Source organism: Hemicordylus capensis, chromosome 2 (assembly GCF_027244095.1).
Source record: "Hemicordylus capensis ecotype Gifberg chromosome 2, rHemCap1.1.pri, whole genome shotgun sequence".
Taxonomy (NCBI): Eukaryota; Metazoa; Chordata; class Lepidosauria; order Squamata; family Cordylidae; genus Hemicordylus; species Hemicordylus capensis.
This window is the reverse complement of record NC_069658.1, coordinates 142,993,336-143,011,969: the sequence shown is the minus strand read 5'-3', so window position 1 is coordinate 143,011,969 and position 18,634 is coordinate 142,993,336. Positions and strand designations below refer to the sequence as shown.

General features: G+C 41.9%; 1 protein-coding gene across 3 annotated transcripts in view; it reads right to left on the bottom strand.

Moving 5' to 3' along the window:
* The window catches only part of FKTN (fukutin), a 32,689-nt gene extending 14,077 nt beyond the window's left edge, over positions 1-18,612 (bottom strand). Inside the window, exons 1-7 of one of the 3 annotated variants that reach the window (XM_053296064.1) lie at positions 18,477-18,612; positions 14,331-14,702; positions 11,026-11,085; positions 6,196-6,399; positions 3,908-4,185; positions 2,564-2,696; positions 1,124-1,253 (exon numbers count right to left, since the gene is read on the bottom strand). In XM_053296064.1, coding sequence (XP_053152039.1) covers positions 1,124-1,253; positions 2,564-2,696; positions 3,908-4,185; positions 6,196-6,399; positions 11,026-11,085; positions 14,331-14,435 — 910 coding nt within the window. In that variant the 5' untranslated portion in view covers positions 14,436-14,702; positions 18,477-18,612. Of the gene's footprint in view, positions 1-1,123; positions 1,254-2,563; positions 2,697-3,907; positions 4,186-6,195; positions 6,400-11,025; positions 11,086-14,330; positions 14,703-18,037; positions 18,209-18,271; positions 18,451-18,476 lie in introns of those variants that run through there. The other 2 variants (XM_053296066.1, XM_053296065.1) reach the window with 2 other exon arrangements.
* Between the last annotated feature and the right edge of the window lie 22 nt (positions 18,613-18,634).

Here is an 18,634-nt window from a genome sequence, read left to right as displayed (position 1 = left end):
AGGATCAACAGAGTCACCCTGCCCCTGCTGTTGGTTCCTAATTGGAGATCATCCAAGAAGCCGACTAAGGCTGTCTCAACTTCATAGCCCACCAGAAAGCCATTTTGAAATGAGTCCAGATAATCCACTTCTTCCAAGACTGCCTGGAGCTGAGATGCCACCACCCTCTCAATCACCTTGCCCAACCATGGGAGGTTGGAGACAGGCCTATAATTGCCTAATTCTGAGAAATCCAATGCAGGTTTCTTCAAGAGTGGTTTAATAATTGCCCCCTTGAGACACAGTGGCATCCTGCCCTCCCTCATAGGAGCATTAATGATCTTAACAAGACCCTCTCCAATAACCTCCCTGCTAGATCGTATAAGCCATGCTAGGCTAGGATCAAGAAAACCGATAGTAAGGGGAAGTGTTCCAAGGAGCTTGTCCACAGCCTCAAGAGTCACAAACTGAAATTGATCCAATTTAACTATACAAGAGGAGCTGCTGGACACCTCCACAGTAGGCTCTGCAGTAACTGTAGAGTTTAGTTCAGCTTGAATATGAGAAATTGTATCTGCAAAAAAACTCATTTAAAACTTCACAAAGGGTAGCTGATGGATCCAAATTATTAGTCAAGGGAAGAGGGTCATAGACTAGTTCTTTCAGAACCCCAGACAACTCCACTGGATGTGATGTTGAAAAAGCAATGCTGGCAGAAAAGAACTGCTTCTTTGCTGCGTGCATCGCCAGAGCATAAATCTTCAGATGTGCTCAGTGTTGGTATCTGACAGATTTGAGCCGAGTCTTTCTCCACTTGCTCTCTAGCCGTCTACCTTGCCTCTTCAGCCCCTGTAGTTCTTCTGTATACCAAGGGGCTAATCTAGAAGTGGATTAGTTTTAGTATCTTTCTTGTAAACCACCTTGGACATCATCTTAATAGTGGAAAGGCAAAATGTTCATAATAAATTATTTTGCAGTTCCATGGATTCTTTGTTTTGCATCAGTATTGTGTTTCTGTATCTTGTATCTCCTTTACATACCAGTTAATATAGCTCTTTACTAATTTGGTATATTTATTTTCTAATCTCAGTACCGGAGCCAAAGAAAATGCTTCAGATTTCAGGAGCAACCTCAAATTACTTACCCAGGCAAGTTCCGCTGCTCAGCCAGAATCTCACTCCTAAACTGTTTAGTGTCAAAGCAGCAAGATGCAGCAGTGCCTTGGCTTTCCCCCTGAATTCTACAGCGTCGAGAGATGCATCATCAGGGTACAGCTAAAAGAGAGGGAAAGAAATCCTTTACACCATATATTAGTATTTTCCTCGTGTACATTTCTCAAATGCAAGTGTTGGGTGCCCCTCACCCCAATATCATGGCTTTCTCTGATTGTTCATTTCCTGGCTACTTTTTTCTAATGAGCTATTTTAGTAGCTGCTAAGAGAGAAGATTAAGCAATATTTCTTATTTCCTGTTATAGGTAAGTGAACTTGTGGTTCAGAGAGAGGGAGTGGGCCTCAGGACTGGACGGACTCTCCCCTTGACAGAGTGGATTAACGCCTCTTCCTGGAGCTGCAGTTCAAGCCTCATCCAAGACTGCCATCATACAAACATGCTTTGCAGCATGGGAGCTGCTTCAGCATGGGGCATGGACACACCGGTGACTAATATGAAAGTGGGGCATATTGTATGGGTTTTTCCAACAGAAATGGTTCCCCCTCTCATGGTTGCAAGGCACTTTTTAAATACTGAAGTTCCTTTCTGTCTATTTGTTATGGCTCCGATCATATTCTTTCCTTGCTGTCCTAGAGAAATGGGTCCAATACGATTATGCACTGCATTTTCCTTCTTTGGCGCCATCATGCATTAAAGCTGTATAGCAGATCTTACTTAACATGGTATTGCAGGCTGGGTTTGGGGATGTATGGTTAAGCTGCTGGGATGGAGAGGGATAGGTCCATACATTAGGTTTGAAATGGTTTTCATTTGAATTCAAAATTTAAAACTGGAACTATGGTGAAGATCCAAAGAACCATGCAGATACTTTTTGTACATCCAAGGGAAAACTGGACTGAACAAAAGCCTCCCCTGCCATGTGGTACATTATTTTTGAAAGTGACACAGAAGCCCACAGGAATGTCTGTAGGGCGAGACCACTGTGCTTGGAATTTGAGTAAAAGCTTTGCAGATCCTGCACATTATTGCTGTCTGGAATACAAGACAGAATGCATGGAATCAGGATGACAGAAACTGATCTGCCAAGTCAAACACAGCTCACCAGCCATGTATTATGACCTTCAGCAGGCAAGCAGCAAAGACAGAAGGTTTATTGAGGCCTGGTGGGCCAGTATACATGACGGCACTTGACTTGGTGGATCCTGGGTTGTTTAGACCTGCATGAAGTGTTTTTATATGAATCCATATTGGAACATGAGCCAATACACATGCACTACATATTTACTGTACATATAAGAGACTCTTTAACTTTGGCAAGCACCACTGCTTTAACACTGGGTGGGGGGGGGGAAGGAAAAATATATTGTAACCCTCAAAATAGTTTGCATTTGGGAAGATGCAAACCACTAACCTGAAAGAAAGACCGAGCTTCTCTGTACCTACATTCAATAAACCTAGAAAGAGGCATTTCTTCTAGGAACTGAGATGGCTCTTTTGGAATTTGGACTGTTATTCCGTCAATGGAAATACTCAGTAGTTCTAGCCTGTCATGAAAGAAAGGAAAAAAGTAGCATTATCCAGGCCAGTAAATCTAATATGGCAGAAGTGACTTTCTTTCCAGCTTGTATCATTAAGATGACATATAAAAATATCCAAACTACCAACCAACCATTAGCACAGTTGTACATCAGACAAACAAGCAGCAAGCACAGTCGGTCCCTTCTCATTCCAATTCTCCGAAACAACTCCACCCATTCATACGAACAAGAAGCAACTTCAGAAGCTCATGGCATATAGGCAACTAAGCTGTTTAATAATATTATACTGCTTTAAAGTTGGCTTCATTGTTATTTTGAATATTTTAATTGTGAGCTTCCATGAAGGTGTCTGGTAGGTGGGACGTAAGTACAGCGCAGCACTTAATATAAAATAATTAGGGGCGTGGCTAGGGGAGAGGGGGCCCGTGTTTGCCCCTCTCTCCAACAGTCCCGCAGAGTGAGGGAGATAATGAAGAAAATAGGGAGAGGTGGATCTGGAGGGCCCACAGGAACTGGGGGGTCCGGGTTCTTTGAACCCAAAAGCTCAATTATAGATACACCCCTGAAAATAACCATAGGGGAAGATATACCAGAATGGCCCACCCAATCTTAAAAAGAGCTTACATTATCCTCAGAACTGAAAGATATGAATGCCTTTAGCACTTAGGGAAATGGTTGGGTTTTTCCCCAACTACTTGCATTTAAGGAAAAAATGGGGCACAAGCTGGAGCAAGTTTTCTCCACCCTTCCCTCTTATTTCTTCTGTTTTTTCTCAGCATCCAGCCCTCAGAGGGATACCTGCATTCGTACAGGAGGCTCTATTTAGCTAACATGTCTAATAGCTATTGATAGATCTATCTTCCATTAATGTGTGCAATTCTTAACCTAAGCCAGTGGCGCTCCCTACATCTTGAAGGGAATTCCACAACTTAATGATGCATTGTGCAAAGCAGTCTGTCCCGAATCTACTGCCAATGGACAACTTCCAGTTCTATTATGCAAGAGGCAGCCAAAAAGAAAGAAACAAACTCATGCCAAACAGTCAAATATAAAGCCATTCTTACTTATTTAAAGCTACAGAATTTAGCATCCTACACATCTTGCAGTCGAAGAGTAAGGCAGGTCTGACATCTGTGGTTTGCAAGGCAGACCCAATGATACACTTTAAAAAATAAAATAATATAATCAAAATTTACCATTGCCCTGCCAATTCTTACTTGTTATAGGCTCCAGAGTAGCGGCCAAACTGTAGCTTCTGGAAAGGCACAAACTTCCTGTCCACGTGCCGTTTCAACCGCAGCGGTCCATGCCAAATGTAGTGGCCGCTCCTCTCATAAAAGACCACAAGATGGATGGCATGGGCAGCCAGTCTGAAGATATAGTGCAGGGGAATCTCAGTCCCAGACAAGTCTTCCATCCCTTCAAGACGTGGGTCTCTGCTCTGAATCTTTAGCCACTGGAATCCCACCAGCTCAGCAGCTCGGAATAAGCCCAGCTGAAAATGACACAACATGGCATTTGTTCTGATCCTCTTAACAAAACTCAGCTTCTGATTCAGAAACTACTTGGTCCTGCGGCTGAAAGGAACTTGATACCTATGATGGAATTCTTATAAGCCACACGGTAAACTGTTACCTTTCACAGTATGTTTGAGTTTGTAATTTCTTCGATCATTTAGTTGAATACAGCCACTGAAGAACCCTTTTTTTTAAAGCACTCTTACAGAAATGAGTGCAAAGCCCCTACATGGTGCAATACTGTCAACCATAAAACCGGTTTAAGATTTATTTATTTTAAAAAAATTGATGTATCTCAATCCGGTTATTTTCAAACTGTCAACCTTGAAGGAATCTTTTCTATGCTGACTTGTCTGCTTCAGAACCGACTTGTCTGCTGCAGAACTATGCCGACTTGTCTGCTGCAGAACTGCTGCATGCCAAGGATTGGTACCTCTTTGCTCATTGCAAAGGATCCTGGGACATGTTCTAGGACTCTCTTGTAGTTAATGTGGGGCAGTGGCCTGGACACTTTGGCCTCACTATCACCCTACATAAGCTGAGTACACCCCATATACTCCCCTGTAAGAGGACTTTTGAGGGCAATCTGCAGCGACAGACAAATTGTCTCTCAGGGAAACTTATCCACCATTACCACATTTCTCACGGAGGATTCTCTCAAACACAGTTTGAAAATCACTTCCTTAAGCAATGGCAAACATTTATTACTCCTCCTCCTGGTTAGACATCTACTTTTTAATAATTTATTTTAAAGACCAAATTCTGCACAGATCATTCTCTGTGCTTCAGAGAAGTCTGGAAACTTCACTGCTAACCATGTCTCCTTCATGGTTAGCAGTGAGCGAAATAAACTTTGATTGATTGATGGTTAGCAGTGAATATGACAGCCTTCAGCTCATCAACAACTTCCTCTTAACACTAATTCTTAACAGACACAAAGACTGAGTCTACTGTGTGAATTTTTTTTATCACATTACATTGCCAGTGTTATGTCTCAAGCCTGATCTGTAATCAGCATCATAAGCATAAACAAGCCCAGAATTACAGCTGCCCACATACAACAAACTCTCTAAATACACAAGTACAGTGCAAAACGAAGGTCTGCACAGAGGACCATGATGGAGAACTGGAAATGACACGGCCAGTCTAGTGAACAAATGGCTGAACAAGGATTTGATTGTTCTAAAGCTGCTCTGTCGATCCTTAAAACCAGGCAGAACCACATCTCTTCCATCTGACTTATAGTACTGGTTTGGGATATAAGCTGCTTCTTACTACCTCTCTATGACTGGTTTTTGAAACTCTCTGGAAGACTGCATAAAACAAATTTAAAGATAAGTGCAGTCAACTGGAGAACCAGTCTTGGACAATTCCCTGCACTGACCTTTTTTTAGCTGTAATGCTCTGGACACAATTTCCCCCCATATGTTCTTAAAATTTGAAAAGCTTTTCAATCTCAAGCATATCTCCCACCCTACAAAACAAAACATGACACTCCCTGTCTCTGGCTCAAATGGCTATTCAATCATTTTTTCTGAAGCTCATACATTTACCAAGCCAGTTGGCTTCACATGCTTCAGTGAAGCACGTGAGATTCAGTGAAGCACATGAAGACACTCCCAATCTAAGTTTTTGCTATGTCCATGTATAGCCTTGTTCTTTGCATTTTGTCTCCCCCCCCTGCCCCCGCACAACAGCTTCCCTTCTGAATTATGGCACTATCTATAAAATATATTGGCTTAAAAATATGTGCCATCTACAGATTCTAGCTACACTACTGAGAATTTCCACTACATATCTTTTTCTGTTGTAAGTAATCAATCGGACACTCTTGTTACTTGCATTACCTTGTGGTCAGATCTTGTCTCGAGTTCCTGAGAAATGCACTATAGACTTTGAACTTCTCAGTATTTTTAATCATACATTTATTTCCTTAAATAGCTGTTAAGCTCATTGTGGTTGGGCAATGTTGGAAAAAGTTATCTTGCCTCAGGTTTCCAGGTTCTGTCCAACAGTGCAAAAGTGGTGAAGTCCCGTGGAGCACAGAAGTACTTGCATTCTGAGTTGCGGCCATCAGGGGAGATCCTGAGCTGCTCCAAGTCCACATTAATCAATCTCAGAAGCAACGGATCAATAAGATACACAGGTATATTGTGACTGGACATCAAACCAAGAAATGTTCTAACCACATGCTGTTTGAGAAGACAGGGAGGGGGGGAAAACCAGACAGACAAAATCAGGACTGGAATTGTGAGCATCAAGGACTAATGTAGTACTGATTATGGTCAGGATTCAAAGAGATACTTTAAATGCATCCAAAAGCCTGGACATCCCCAATGAGATTTTTAAAAATTATTTTTCATCCTCTCTTCGAACAGCAGACCATCTTGCCACATTGCAAACTTGATTCCGTTTCAAAAGCAATGTGTGACAGTAATACAAAACCCCAGTTATCACAGATATATGGAATTAGTTACATAGTTCTTTGGTTCCTAGCCAATATGTTTGCAATGTACAGGTGGCCCTCGTTACCCATAGTCCCGGCACCCGCGGTTTTGCGTATCCGCTGACAAGTCTTAGAGACCTGGTTTCTTTATCCGCAGTACAAAAATAGACTAAAATCCACCTAATCGCAGTTGCTGAGTGGCCAGAAGTGACTTCCAGTGTCACTTCAGGATAGCATTTTACAACACGGAGCCATTTTGAGGGTCTGTTTCTTAAAAAACAATTCTTTGGTGACTATTTGCCAACCATTTGGCCAATTTGTGGTTTTTGGGAAACTTCTGGAGCCATGGAGAGCAAGGTACTGCTCATTTCTACTCTCCCAACTTCCTACTTTTTTGGCATTTTTGTGTATGTGTAGGAACTTAACCCCTAGATTGCCATAGGGGTAAGGTTCCTTTATTCATGGTTTCCGTACTCACGGTTACATGCAAGAATGGAACCCCCGTGAATAACAAGGGCCATCTGTACAGTAAGGCAAATAAATAAATATATAAATAAAGGCTTGTGAACCACTAGAAATAAGAAGTCAGTAATAGAATAATGTAGGTCACCTTAAATGGCACAGCAGGGAAATGCCTGACTAACAAGCAGAAGGTTGCTAGTTCGAATCCCAGCTGATACTATATCGGGCAGCAGCGATATAGGAAGATGCTGAAAGGCATCATCTCATACTGCATGGGAGGAGGCAAAGATAAACTCATCCTGTATTCTACCAAAGAAAACCACAGGGCTCTGTGGGCGCCAGGAGTAGAAATCGACTTGATGGCACACTTTAATAGAATAATGTACATACATAAAATGTCAATATCCATGTAGAACAGCAATCTTTAAGACCCTTCATAGGCTGAGTGATATATATGAAGTAGTACAATAACTATATGGCAGCCTCCCCAATGCAGGCAAAAAATAACTAGAAGTCTGCCATAAGTAGAATCTGTGCGTAAATGTCATTATACCAAAAGAGCCACAGCATTGAGCTTCATCAAGGAATGAACATGTCTACTAAAAATTCTGTACAATAACACACTTCCACAGAAATGTGTCATTGTCAACACAATCCTGCTATGGATACTACATCAGCAGAATATGCTCAGTTCTTTATCTTTTTGTTTGACAGAGGAAATTCTTTCTCCCTTCACCTGGTGGGAGGCAGTGTGGTCAACTGGAGAGAGCCCACTCTCTGAAGGCAATACTCCACCACAAAGCACGTTGGGTGGTGTTGAGCAAGCCACTCACCCTCAACAGAGCTTACTATGAAATTCTTTTAGGAGTTATTTTGAAATTATCTTCACTTGTCTTGCTGCCTTTTCTTTCTAAGCTTAACAACCCATGTTCACCAGCAGCACTTACAAGGTTAGTGCTAGTACCTCCAAATCTTATTTTTGCATCTTGTTTACAACCACCACCATCACTATTATTGGGTGCAATGCATTATTTTTTTCCATAATCACTAACCATTTTATTGAAACTATAGAATGATACATGACAACAGATGAGCTATAATCCAACTCCAAATCCCCTGAATATACTCATGACCTCTGCCCCATTATAGGAAAACAAGAACCGCCCTGCTGGATCATGCCCAAGGCCTATCTAGTCCAGAATCCTGTTTCATACAGTGGCCCACCAGATGCCCCTGGGAAGCCCACAGGCAAGGGCTGAGGGCATGCCCAGTCTCCTACTGTTGCTGCCCCGCAATTGATTACCATAAATAAAGAAGCCCCTTGTGACAAACAATAAATTTGTTTATTCATTTATTCATTCAATTTTTATACTGCCACTCCAAGGCTCAGAGAGGTTCCATGTCATTAATAATGTCATTCCAGAATGTTCATAGCTTACAAATTGTTCCCACGATCTTGTATAATAAAGACTTAGGGCAATTTTATTTATTTTATTTCATATTGTTAAATTTATAACTGATCCTGAGGCAGTTCACACAGAAAAATTAAAACAAGACTATAAATATTACACAATTAAAATATTATGCTAAAATATAAAAACAGATATCTAACTAAAAAGATTTACATACATGCATTAAAAAACCATACAAAACACAGAGAAGCAGCAGTGGAAACAATCACATAAAAGCCTGGGTAAAAAGCCAAGTTTTCACATGCTTTTTAAAAGCCATGATGGAGACTGAGGAGTGAAAAGCCACCGGGAGAGCATTGCAGAGTCTGGTGGCAGAAACAGAGAAGGCCCTGTCCCGAGTGCACGACAACCTAGCCTCTCTCATTGTCAGCACCTGGAGCAGAGCCCCTTCAGATGACCTTGTCAAGGGTGCAGCAAACCTTGGGAGCAGAAGGAATCCAGGGCCCAAACCGTTAAGGGCTTTAAAGGTCAAAACCAGTACCTTGAATTGAACCAGGAAAGAAACTGGCAGCCAGTGCAGCTCTTTCAAAATGGGTGTGATGTGATCCCAGCAGGCGGCTTCAGTTAAAATCCTAGCTGCTTCATTTTGCACTAGTTGCAGTTTCAGAATATTCTTCAAGGGCAGCCCCACGTAGAGTGCATTACAGTAATCCAGCCGTGACGTGACTAAGGCGTGGGTAACTGGCCAGATCTGCCTCCTCGAGAAAGGGACGCAGCTGGTGCACTAGCTGACGCTGTGCAAAGGCCGATGCCTCTACCTGAGCTTCCAAAAGCAGAGCTGGGTCTAGCAATACCCCCAAGCTGCATACTTGCTCCTTCAAGAGGAGTGCAACCCCATCCAAAACTGGTAGAATCTCCTCATCCTGATTGGGTCTCTTACTGACCAACATTACCTTTGTCTTGTCTGGATTCAGTCTCAGTTTATTAGTCCACATCCAACCCATCACTGCCTCCCGCCCCCGATTCAGGACATCCACTGCCTTCCTAGGATCAGATGACAAGGAGAGATAGAGCTGAGTATCATCTGCATATTTCTGACACTCAGCAATATGCCTATTGCTGTAATGGGTTGTCTGGAAAACAGTTAATGTTATTTACAAAGGATTCTAGTTACATGATAAAGATCTGAGACACAACCCACCAAAGTTTCTCGACTGAATTTTTACAAGCTGCTTTTGTGCAGTTCTGATTCATTTAAATGGAGCCCATGAGGGAGTCCGTTCTAGTGGACTGTGCCTTTGTATGAGAGATACTGAAGTGGACAGTTTTTCCTTTTAAAATATTTTTCCTTTCTGGGCATAAATCTGCAATACAGCTCTTGCTTGAAAGATCCATGTTAAAACTATGTTTCCCCCTCTAGATTTGTTCCATGCGCCTTTAGAGCTTTCCTACCTACTTATTTATTGTTCAGTTTCTATACCACCTTTCATAAGGCATCCCAAGGAAGTTTTAAAAAGTTAAAATACAATAAATGACTTTAGTGATGTTTTTTGCTCATTTTTAGAAAGCGTAGACACACAGCTGTTGTCTTTGCCCATTATTATTATTTCCATAGCACTTTTTAGTGTACAAAGTGCTTTGTAATTCTCATCTGTCAGTGAACTGAAAGCCAGTGATTACTCGGAGGTAGTAGTCACATAAGTCATATTTTACACCAGCTATTGTGTTGGTTTTTTTAAACTTTCTTATTATCTTGAAGTTCTCACCTGATTAACCTCATTTGTCTTTCATCTATCTCAACCGAGGATCTGAAGGCACATGCCACACTTCCAGTGCTGAAGCCAGGCAGAATTGGCTCTGAGCACTGCCTGGATGGGAGCAGCAGCAGAGAACTGCATGTCCAGGTCACACATCTGATTAACATTCTTACCACTGAAAGCACTTGCCACCAGCTGATTTGTAAAGTACAATTTCCAACTTGAATCCAAAGGTCTCACTGCATCTGTAGGAGGTATTTCAACTCACATGTGTGCACATAATTTGAGAATCACTTCTCTGGAGGGTATCCTGATCATCTGGAGATCATTTACAGGAAGTACAGGGGCCTACAAGTGGGGGCCGGAAAGTAACATTTCTTCCCCAACATTAGCAGCGGTGCCTTCTGTGGCCATGGGAGTCTTTGGATCCAAAGACTTGTCCAAGGACATCCAGATCAAGTACATCTTCAATGCTCAAACATATCCTACCTGACGCAACATTGCCCTCACATTTACACCCCACTTGCATTTTAGCAGGGGTCTGTACCACATATTTCTGAGAGGTTACATGCACTGAGAAGTTATTTGCAAGTTCCAAACCTGAAATACAAAAAATAGGGAAACCAACACTATGATGATCCTAGCGGAAGCACAATGATGTTGCGTCAGATGATATTCTGTCAGATATGTTTAGAACCAGTAAGAATTTTTTAAAGGACAATTAAAAGCTGTAAGACTTACCCATCGGCTACTGTCTTGTCCTGTCTTGCTCCCTTTAATCTTCGGAAAAACAGCTCCATTCTAAGAGAAAACAAGAAAAGAGAGACAACGCAAGTGAAGACCCGGTTCTACCATCAAAATATAGGGATAAGTGAAGCTTCAGTGGCATTTCTCCCCAATACTGTGCCACCTTTTACATCTGGACCTGACTGTTTTGGGTGGCAGTGTTCCTAGGACAGCAAGTTTTCTTCCAACGCCTTTTCTTATACAAAGCAAGTTAGCAGATGCTAAACTCAAGACAAGACATATTTAATGAAATCTGCAAGGTTGCACACTGTTGGAGAAATCTCCAGGAGTTCGTTTTAATGAGCAGAGGCCACACCATCCATCAGGTTCAAGATGTATTAACAGGACATGCCAGGTGCTGCCCTGCACACCCAATAGACTTGGCAAAAGTGCTTTATACAGTTACAGATCTTAATGCAAACACAGGCCCACCAATTAGGGGCTTACAGCACACTGTCTGAACCAATCATAATAGAATAAAGTTTCAACATTATGCAAAGTAAGGATTGTAAAGTTCCCCCCAATCAGGGGCATACAACATAATCCATTACCAATTTATATTAAAGGTCAAACATCAGACCATACAGCTAGTAATTCTGGAAGTATGCACCAATCACCATTTGCAAGCAGTTCTTAACGCTCCAGTCTATACGTTATCCCAATTCTTTCAATTCCCTCCAAACAGCACATTGATACATTATGTTACCACAGCAACCCTTGCAACAGTATTGAAATCCAAAACTCATAGGCCTTGCCTAAGCACTTGACTAGGCCCAAACCAGACCCCAAATAAAGTTTTTCTTCATCAACACCCTGTTTTAAATTCTCTGATAACAACATGGGACATGACACTGTGACAAACACTGGCCCCCCCAATACTCAGAGGGCTCATTATATGTAACCTTATATTGTTAAAAACCTAGCTGATTTCATCCAGGTCAGGGTCTCCATAGAAGTCAAACTTGTTCTGCCCCATTCCTTGAAGGAACGATGTTGCAAAAATGTAATACAGAAGTAGATAACATATTGTTCAATCAAGACTTGTCCCCTTAGCTAAGCAGGGTCCGCCCTGGTTGCATATAAATGAGAGACTTGATGTGTGATCACTGGAAGATATTCCCCTAAGGGGATGGAGCCCCTCTGGGAAGAGCAGAAGGTTTCAAGTTCCCTTCCTGGCTTCTCCAAGGTAGGGCTGAGAGAGATTCCTGCCTGCAACCTTGGAGAAGCTGCTGCCAGTCTGTGAAGACAGTACTGAGCTATATAGACCAATGGTCTGGCTCAGTATATGGCAGCTTCCTATGTTCATAAAGCCCACTGGATGGCCTTGGGCCAGTCACTATCTCCCAGCCTAGCCTATCTCAGAAGGATGTTGCAAGGATAAAATGGAGAAGAGCGAGATATAAATGTAATTTTAAAAAGCAGTGCTGATCTGGACTCAGGCTGAAATCTATGCTCAGCCATAAACCCACGGAGTGGCCTTGAGCAGGTCACTCTGTGATCCTTCCTTCCCACTGATAGAACAGCAGGTATAATGACTCACAAAGTTATGTGCAGATTAATTCCACAAAGTACTTAAAAAGAATTTGTACAATTAAAGTTGTGATGTCAAGGGTATTAACCAGCACGGCTGTCAGTACAGAGCTACTTTGCAATCTCTTCCCTCAAAAAAGTATCAGCATCAAAGTCAGATTATTCAAGCAAATGAGCCTGCCTAGTTAAAAGAAATTTTAGCTGATTCATCACATGTATTTGAGTCCATTAAATCTGCACATGGTTATTTTTACTTGTATGCAATGCTTCATTTTGAGAGAATGCACAGATGCATCACAACTACTTCTATGGACGTTTATAACTGCTCTTCAACCAAAGTTCTCAAAGCGGTTTACATAGAAAAATCAATAATGCATAAATAAGATGCCATCCTAGAAGAGCCATTCACTCTTGTGTGGGTGAGAGAAGCAGAATGTATAACCTAAGATGGCACCTACCACTCAATTTATCTTGTATAAAAAGTTGGTTGAACACACATTTTGCTGCCAAGCTTATCAGGAAAAATCTTTCCAACTGCTTCATCTAACCTGCTCATTGTCTACACACTACATACCAAAAGATGCCACCTAATGGCACAGGGGGAACGCAACCTGCCTAGAGAACAGGAGGCTGTTGGTTCAAATCCCTGCTGGTGTGTTTCCTAGAATACAGGAAACTCCTATATCAGGCAGCAATGATATAGGAAGATGCTGAAAGATGCCTGTAAATCTCATACTGCGCAGGAGGTTGCAATGGTAAACCCCTCCTGTATTCTAACAAAGACAACCACAGGGCTCTGTGGTCACCAGGAGTAGACACTGACTCGATGGCGCAACAGATGTAAAGAACACATACAAAGTAATAGGTCACCTTCATATTTTCCATTGTGCAGTAAGCTGGAGAGCATTCCCCATAAAACACCTTAACTTAACCAGCACCCTCACGCAACATACGCATCACAAAATAAACAGCTCCGCTAAATGGAAAAGCAAAGCCTCAGATCAACGCCACAGTTCAGGAATTTATCTTTTTAATTATTATTTAAAGGAAGGGATATTCTCATGAAACTCAGGAAAAGGACAATGGTGACCACACTGGGGGTGAGGGCAGTGGAAGATAAGAGCATCTCTCTCTCTGCTGCTATTGTGGAACTGTCAAAGAAGTAGTTTTTCCTTCCTCTCAACCCCACCCCCCCATATAGGCTGTAAATAAAACCTCTTTACTATAATTGTGGGCTATAGATTGAAAGACAATGAAGGGATGTTAATTATACAACCTAGTCTCAAAACTAATTGGGGGCTATTGATGGCAAGATGACCTAAGCTCAAAACAACCAGGGTCCTTAATGACATCAACGTATACACTTATTAAATATACAACTCTTCTGAAGTATTAAATCAAATTCCATGCAACAAAGCCAAAAATAAAGATCAAAAGCATATCAATATATTGATATAGAAGTTCTGCTCCACCTGATGAGATTGAATTGGAATGTTTCAAATCTTACAGCTCTGAACTTAACTATGCTTACTAAGCGTAAGCCCTATGGATTTCAAAGGGTTTTACTTCCAAGCAGCTATGTTTAGAATTTCTGCCGTAATCTTACTTCTGTCAGCTATATAGATGGTGTAATATGCTTTAAGGAGTAACACATTTTAAATCTCTAGTTTAGATAAATTATGCTGAACATAGGCGTTTCACAAAAAAGAAAGAATTGTGAAAGTTTTTACCTTTGGAGATAAATAATATTTGTAATAGTACAACTGGAATAGGAGAAAGACTGAGCTTGTCAAAGTAAGAAGGCCCAAAACTAGGTTCTTGTTAATTCTCTGCATTAGTCTTCAGGGCTCTTTTGACTGTCATTTGAAAGCAGCTTGGTCCTTCTCATCTTTTCAGGTGGCCTCGTGTTGTCAAAGGCTAACTTTCAACGTGTAGTGAAAGTCGAAACTCGTAGCACACTGCACGTTCGTGGGGAACCTGGTGCTAAATCATTCGTCGATGACCTGATTCTGGATCAGCGTTTCATACGTAGCAGAGCACTTTCCTCACTGTGATCTTTTGGAAGTCCGCTCTCAACAGTGTCTTTGGTGTGGAAAACAGAGCTGGGAAAAATGCGAAATACAAAATTAAAATAAGAACTTGCAAGGGTTCTAAGTATTTTATCACTAGAACAACATTTCAAAAAGTTGTGGAATCTTAAAAAATACTTTTGCACAGCCACGCTAAGAAGACTTTGAAGTTCAGTAAACCTGAGCTTTCCCCATCAGGGACATGGTATGCATTTCCCCTTTGATGGGCTGCACTTCCCCTCAGGTCACATGTGCTCAGTCAGAGGATGGCCCTGAACCCAGCATTCTCCCTGGCTGCTCAAGTGATCTCACAGCTTTTATCAGATGCAGCTGATTTGTCAGTCAAGACCAAGAGAAGGCAGTTCTCGCTTCAGTCTCCCTGAACTGGTTATAGATTAGACTACCACCATGCATTTTATGCAGGACTGCCTCTGAAGATCGCTTGGAAACCTCAGTTGGCCCAAATGTGGCAGCCAGACAGTTGGTAGGAGGCAGACAATCTGTGCATGTTTACACCTATTTTACATCAGTTGCACTGGTTGCCAATTAGTTTATGGACCTAATTAAAAGTCCTCGGTAATAGGACATTAAAACCCTATACAGGTGGGCCCTCATTATTCATGGGGGTTCCGTTCTTGCCTATGGGCATGAATATAGAAACCACTAATAAAGAAACCTTACCCCTATCGGAATCCAGGGGTTAGGTTCTTACACACACATACACAAGGCTTAAGAAGCAGGGGTGGGGGCAGAAATAAGAAATATAAAGTATTATAACTTGCTCTCCAATTCTCCAGCAATACACACACCCAATTCTTCTGATTTGTCACAAAGAAGTGTGGGGTTTCCCCCCATTTTTTTAAAGAGCCACAAAATGGCTCTGCACTGCAGAACAGCAGCCAGAAATGACATCAGAAGTCATTTCTAGGTCATTTTCAGCCACTCAAACCCACCTATTTTTTATACCATGGATAAAGAAACCGGGTCTCTAAGTTCTGTCCATGGATACACAAAACCATGGTTGTTGAAACCACAGATAATGAGGACCACCTGTATGGCTTAGGACAGAGTTAACCTTAAAACCTATCTGTTTGACCTGGCCTTCCAGGGTTTTCAATGATTGACTGTTTTAAATTGTTGTCCTGATTTCCAGGGGTTTTAGCCGTTTAATTGGCTTTATTGTATTTTAATAGTTTGATTTTAATTGTTAACTTGTTTTATTAGTTTTTATTGCACTGTAAACCACCCTGAGCCATTTTGGAAGGGTGGTATACAAATCTAAAAAACAAACAAGCAAACAAACTCAAAAGGACCATCTGTACCATATGAAACTGCCTGGACATTAAGATATGCATCCCAAGTCCTGCTCTCTGGCCCATTTCTTACAAAGATGGGTAAAAAGACAGGACCTTTTCAGTGGAGGCACCATGGCTGAGGAATTCCCTTCCCAGTGATATATATCAGTCCGCATAGAGTACTTTTAAGCAAGTGATGAAGATGTTTTTATTTTGCTTTGCTTTTCATGACTGCCTGTTTAAGTGGATTTTATCCTACAGCACATTTTATTGTTTGTATGTTTTTTTTAAAAAGTATGTTGTTAGTTTTGTGCTCATTGTTAATTTATGTGCACTACTTTGTGAAAAATTTAAAAGCAGCATACAAATACATATTATATTATATTCATAATAGACATGATGTAAATCACTCTACATTCTAGTCCTGACAGTAAGAGAAAAAAAATGTGAATACACAACTTCAGTACCATGTGCTGAATGCTTAAAACTACAGGCATGATGCAGCTGAGATTAATTGTTAGCGCCTATGGATTTCATGTGCTTAGCACTCCAGCTGAATTCTGGTTGAGCTCACCGAGACTTGCATGCACCCATTTCACATATGAAAGGTAGCATGCAGAAATGAGCATGACAAAAATGTCTTGGCATCTGCCATCTCAAAAAGCCAGGGACCTCATCAAGGTGTCTTGATAAAGCCTGGCCTTAGTCCCAGATTCTAGTCCAATGGCTTGCAAAACAAACTGGGTAAAGACCTTGAAATTTCAGATGCAATTGCCAGCAGGCTGACAGTCAACTGCAAAGCTATATGTTAAAACAAACAAGTACACCAGCGCTCTTGTGCAGCAACCTTGCTTTTCGCCTCCATGGTAACTCATCAACACTATTTAACCTTTTCCTGCAAAATCCATATTTTGTAATAACCTAAGACGCCACCTAATGACGCAGAGGGAAAATGACTCGATTATCAAGCATGAGATTGATGGTAAAAATCCTCACTGGTATGTTTCCCAGATTATGGGTAGCACCTATATCAGGCAGCAGCAATATAGAAAGGTGCTAAAAAGCATCATCTCACACTGGGTGGGAGAAGGCAATGTTAAACTCCTCCTGTATTCTACCAAAGACAACCACAGGGCTCTGTGGTTACCAGGAGTCAAAACCGACTCGATGGCACACTTTACCTTTAACAACCTAAGAAAAGCCCTTCTAGTTGGACCAGACCAAAGGCTCATCCAGTCCAACATTTCGTTTTCCACAGTGACCAATCAGATGCCTCCACAAAGCCCACAGGCAGCTCATGTAGGCAATAGACCTCCTCTGCTCTTGTACCCCTCCCCCATCAGCTGGCATCCAGTGGCCCATTGCTTCAGAACATGGAAGGTCCCTATAGCCATCATGATGCAAAGCCATGAACAGATCGTCCTCCATCAATTTGTCAGAATTCCCTGCTTTAAGCCATCCAAACGAGTAGCCATCATCACCACATTATCAGAGGATGCGGGAGAGAGGGGAATATCTGTCCATTTTCTATATGTGTCATTTTGTAAATCTCTATTATGTTCTTCCTTCATCATCATCTTTTGAATCTAAATGGCCCCAAACACTTTAGCCTTCACTCATGCAGAAAGGAACTCTACCCAAATCATCATTTTGGTCACCCCTTTTCCACGCTTTCCCCAGCATTCATTTGAGATGGGGTGGTGAGAACATGGCTGCAACTCTATATAACAAGATCATGGTTGTAAGGGTTAGTCATTACCTGGAAAAGAATAAATCCCAAATGGATTGTGTCAATCCCTATCAGTCAGCAAGCATAACCAAACTAGAATCCTCTCCCCTCTGTCCAAAAGACATGCTGTGTTTTTGATCCAAGGAAAAATTCTAAAGGTAACTTCCCCCCATAGTGATGCAGTAATGGCAAGAGAAGAGGAGAGACACCCATTGGCATGTATTAGAAGCATCCATCAGAAAAAGTTATATTTTGGCAACTCTAGAACAAACATCTCCCAAGTCTCCTGGGAACACCCTACTTGTTTCAGCCATTGTCATGCAATTCCACCTCCCTCCAGTTACCTCTTTTCTGTGAGACCCTCATCTCCGATCAGACAAAACCTATTTTGTCATTGGGTTTCCTCGTATCCATTACGTATCCTTCCCTTTGTTGGCATATAGACTGTAAGATCGTTGGGGCGGAGACCTGCCTTTCCACCTCCTTTGCTGATGTTTCTTTGGTTGCTACATGGTGAGGTACGTACTGCATTTCTGCCTTCACACTCAAAACAAATTATATATAGAATATTCACTTACACTTTCACAGATATAGATCCAGTACGCGAGGGAAAGGGGGTGGGAAGGGCTTGGGAAGAAGGAAATATGTATACTCAGGACCCAGAGCAGCAGTCGGCAAAGGATCGCACAAAACTGCGAAAAGAAGCAGCTGCAAAGCCGAGAGGTGAACACCAGGCACGCAGCTGCTCCCTCTCCTTGGAACTCCCTCCCCCATCATTCCTACCTGCTGCGGGACGCGGATGGAAGACTCTCTTCACTTCCGACACCTGGCAGCGGATTTTGCAGCAGTCGCAAGGCCACTCTTTACGTAACGACACTTATTGCTCCAGTGTAGCAAATCCTCTCTTTACGGCTCTGAGAGAAGAGCGGCGAGAGAGAGAC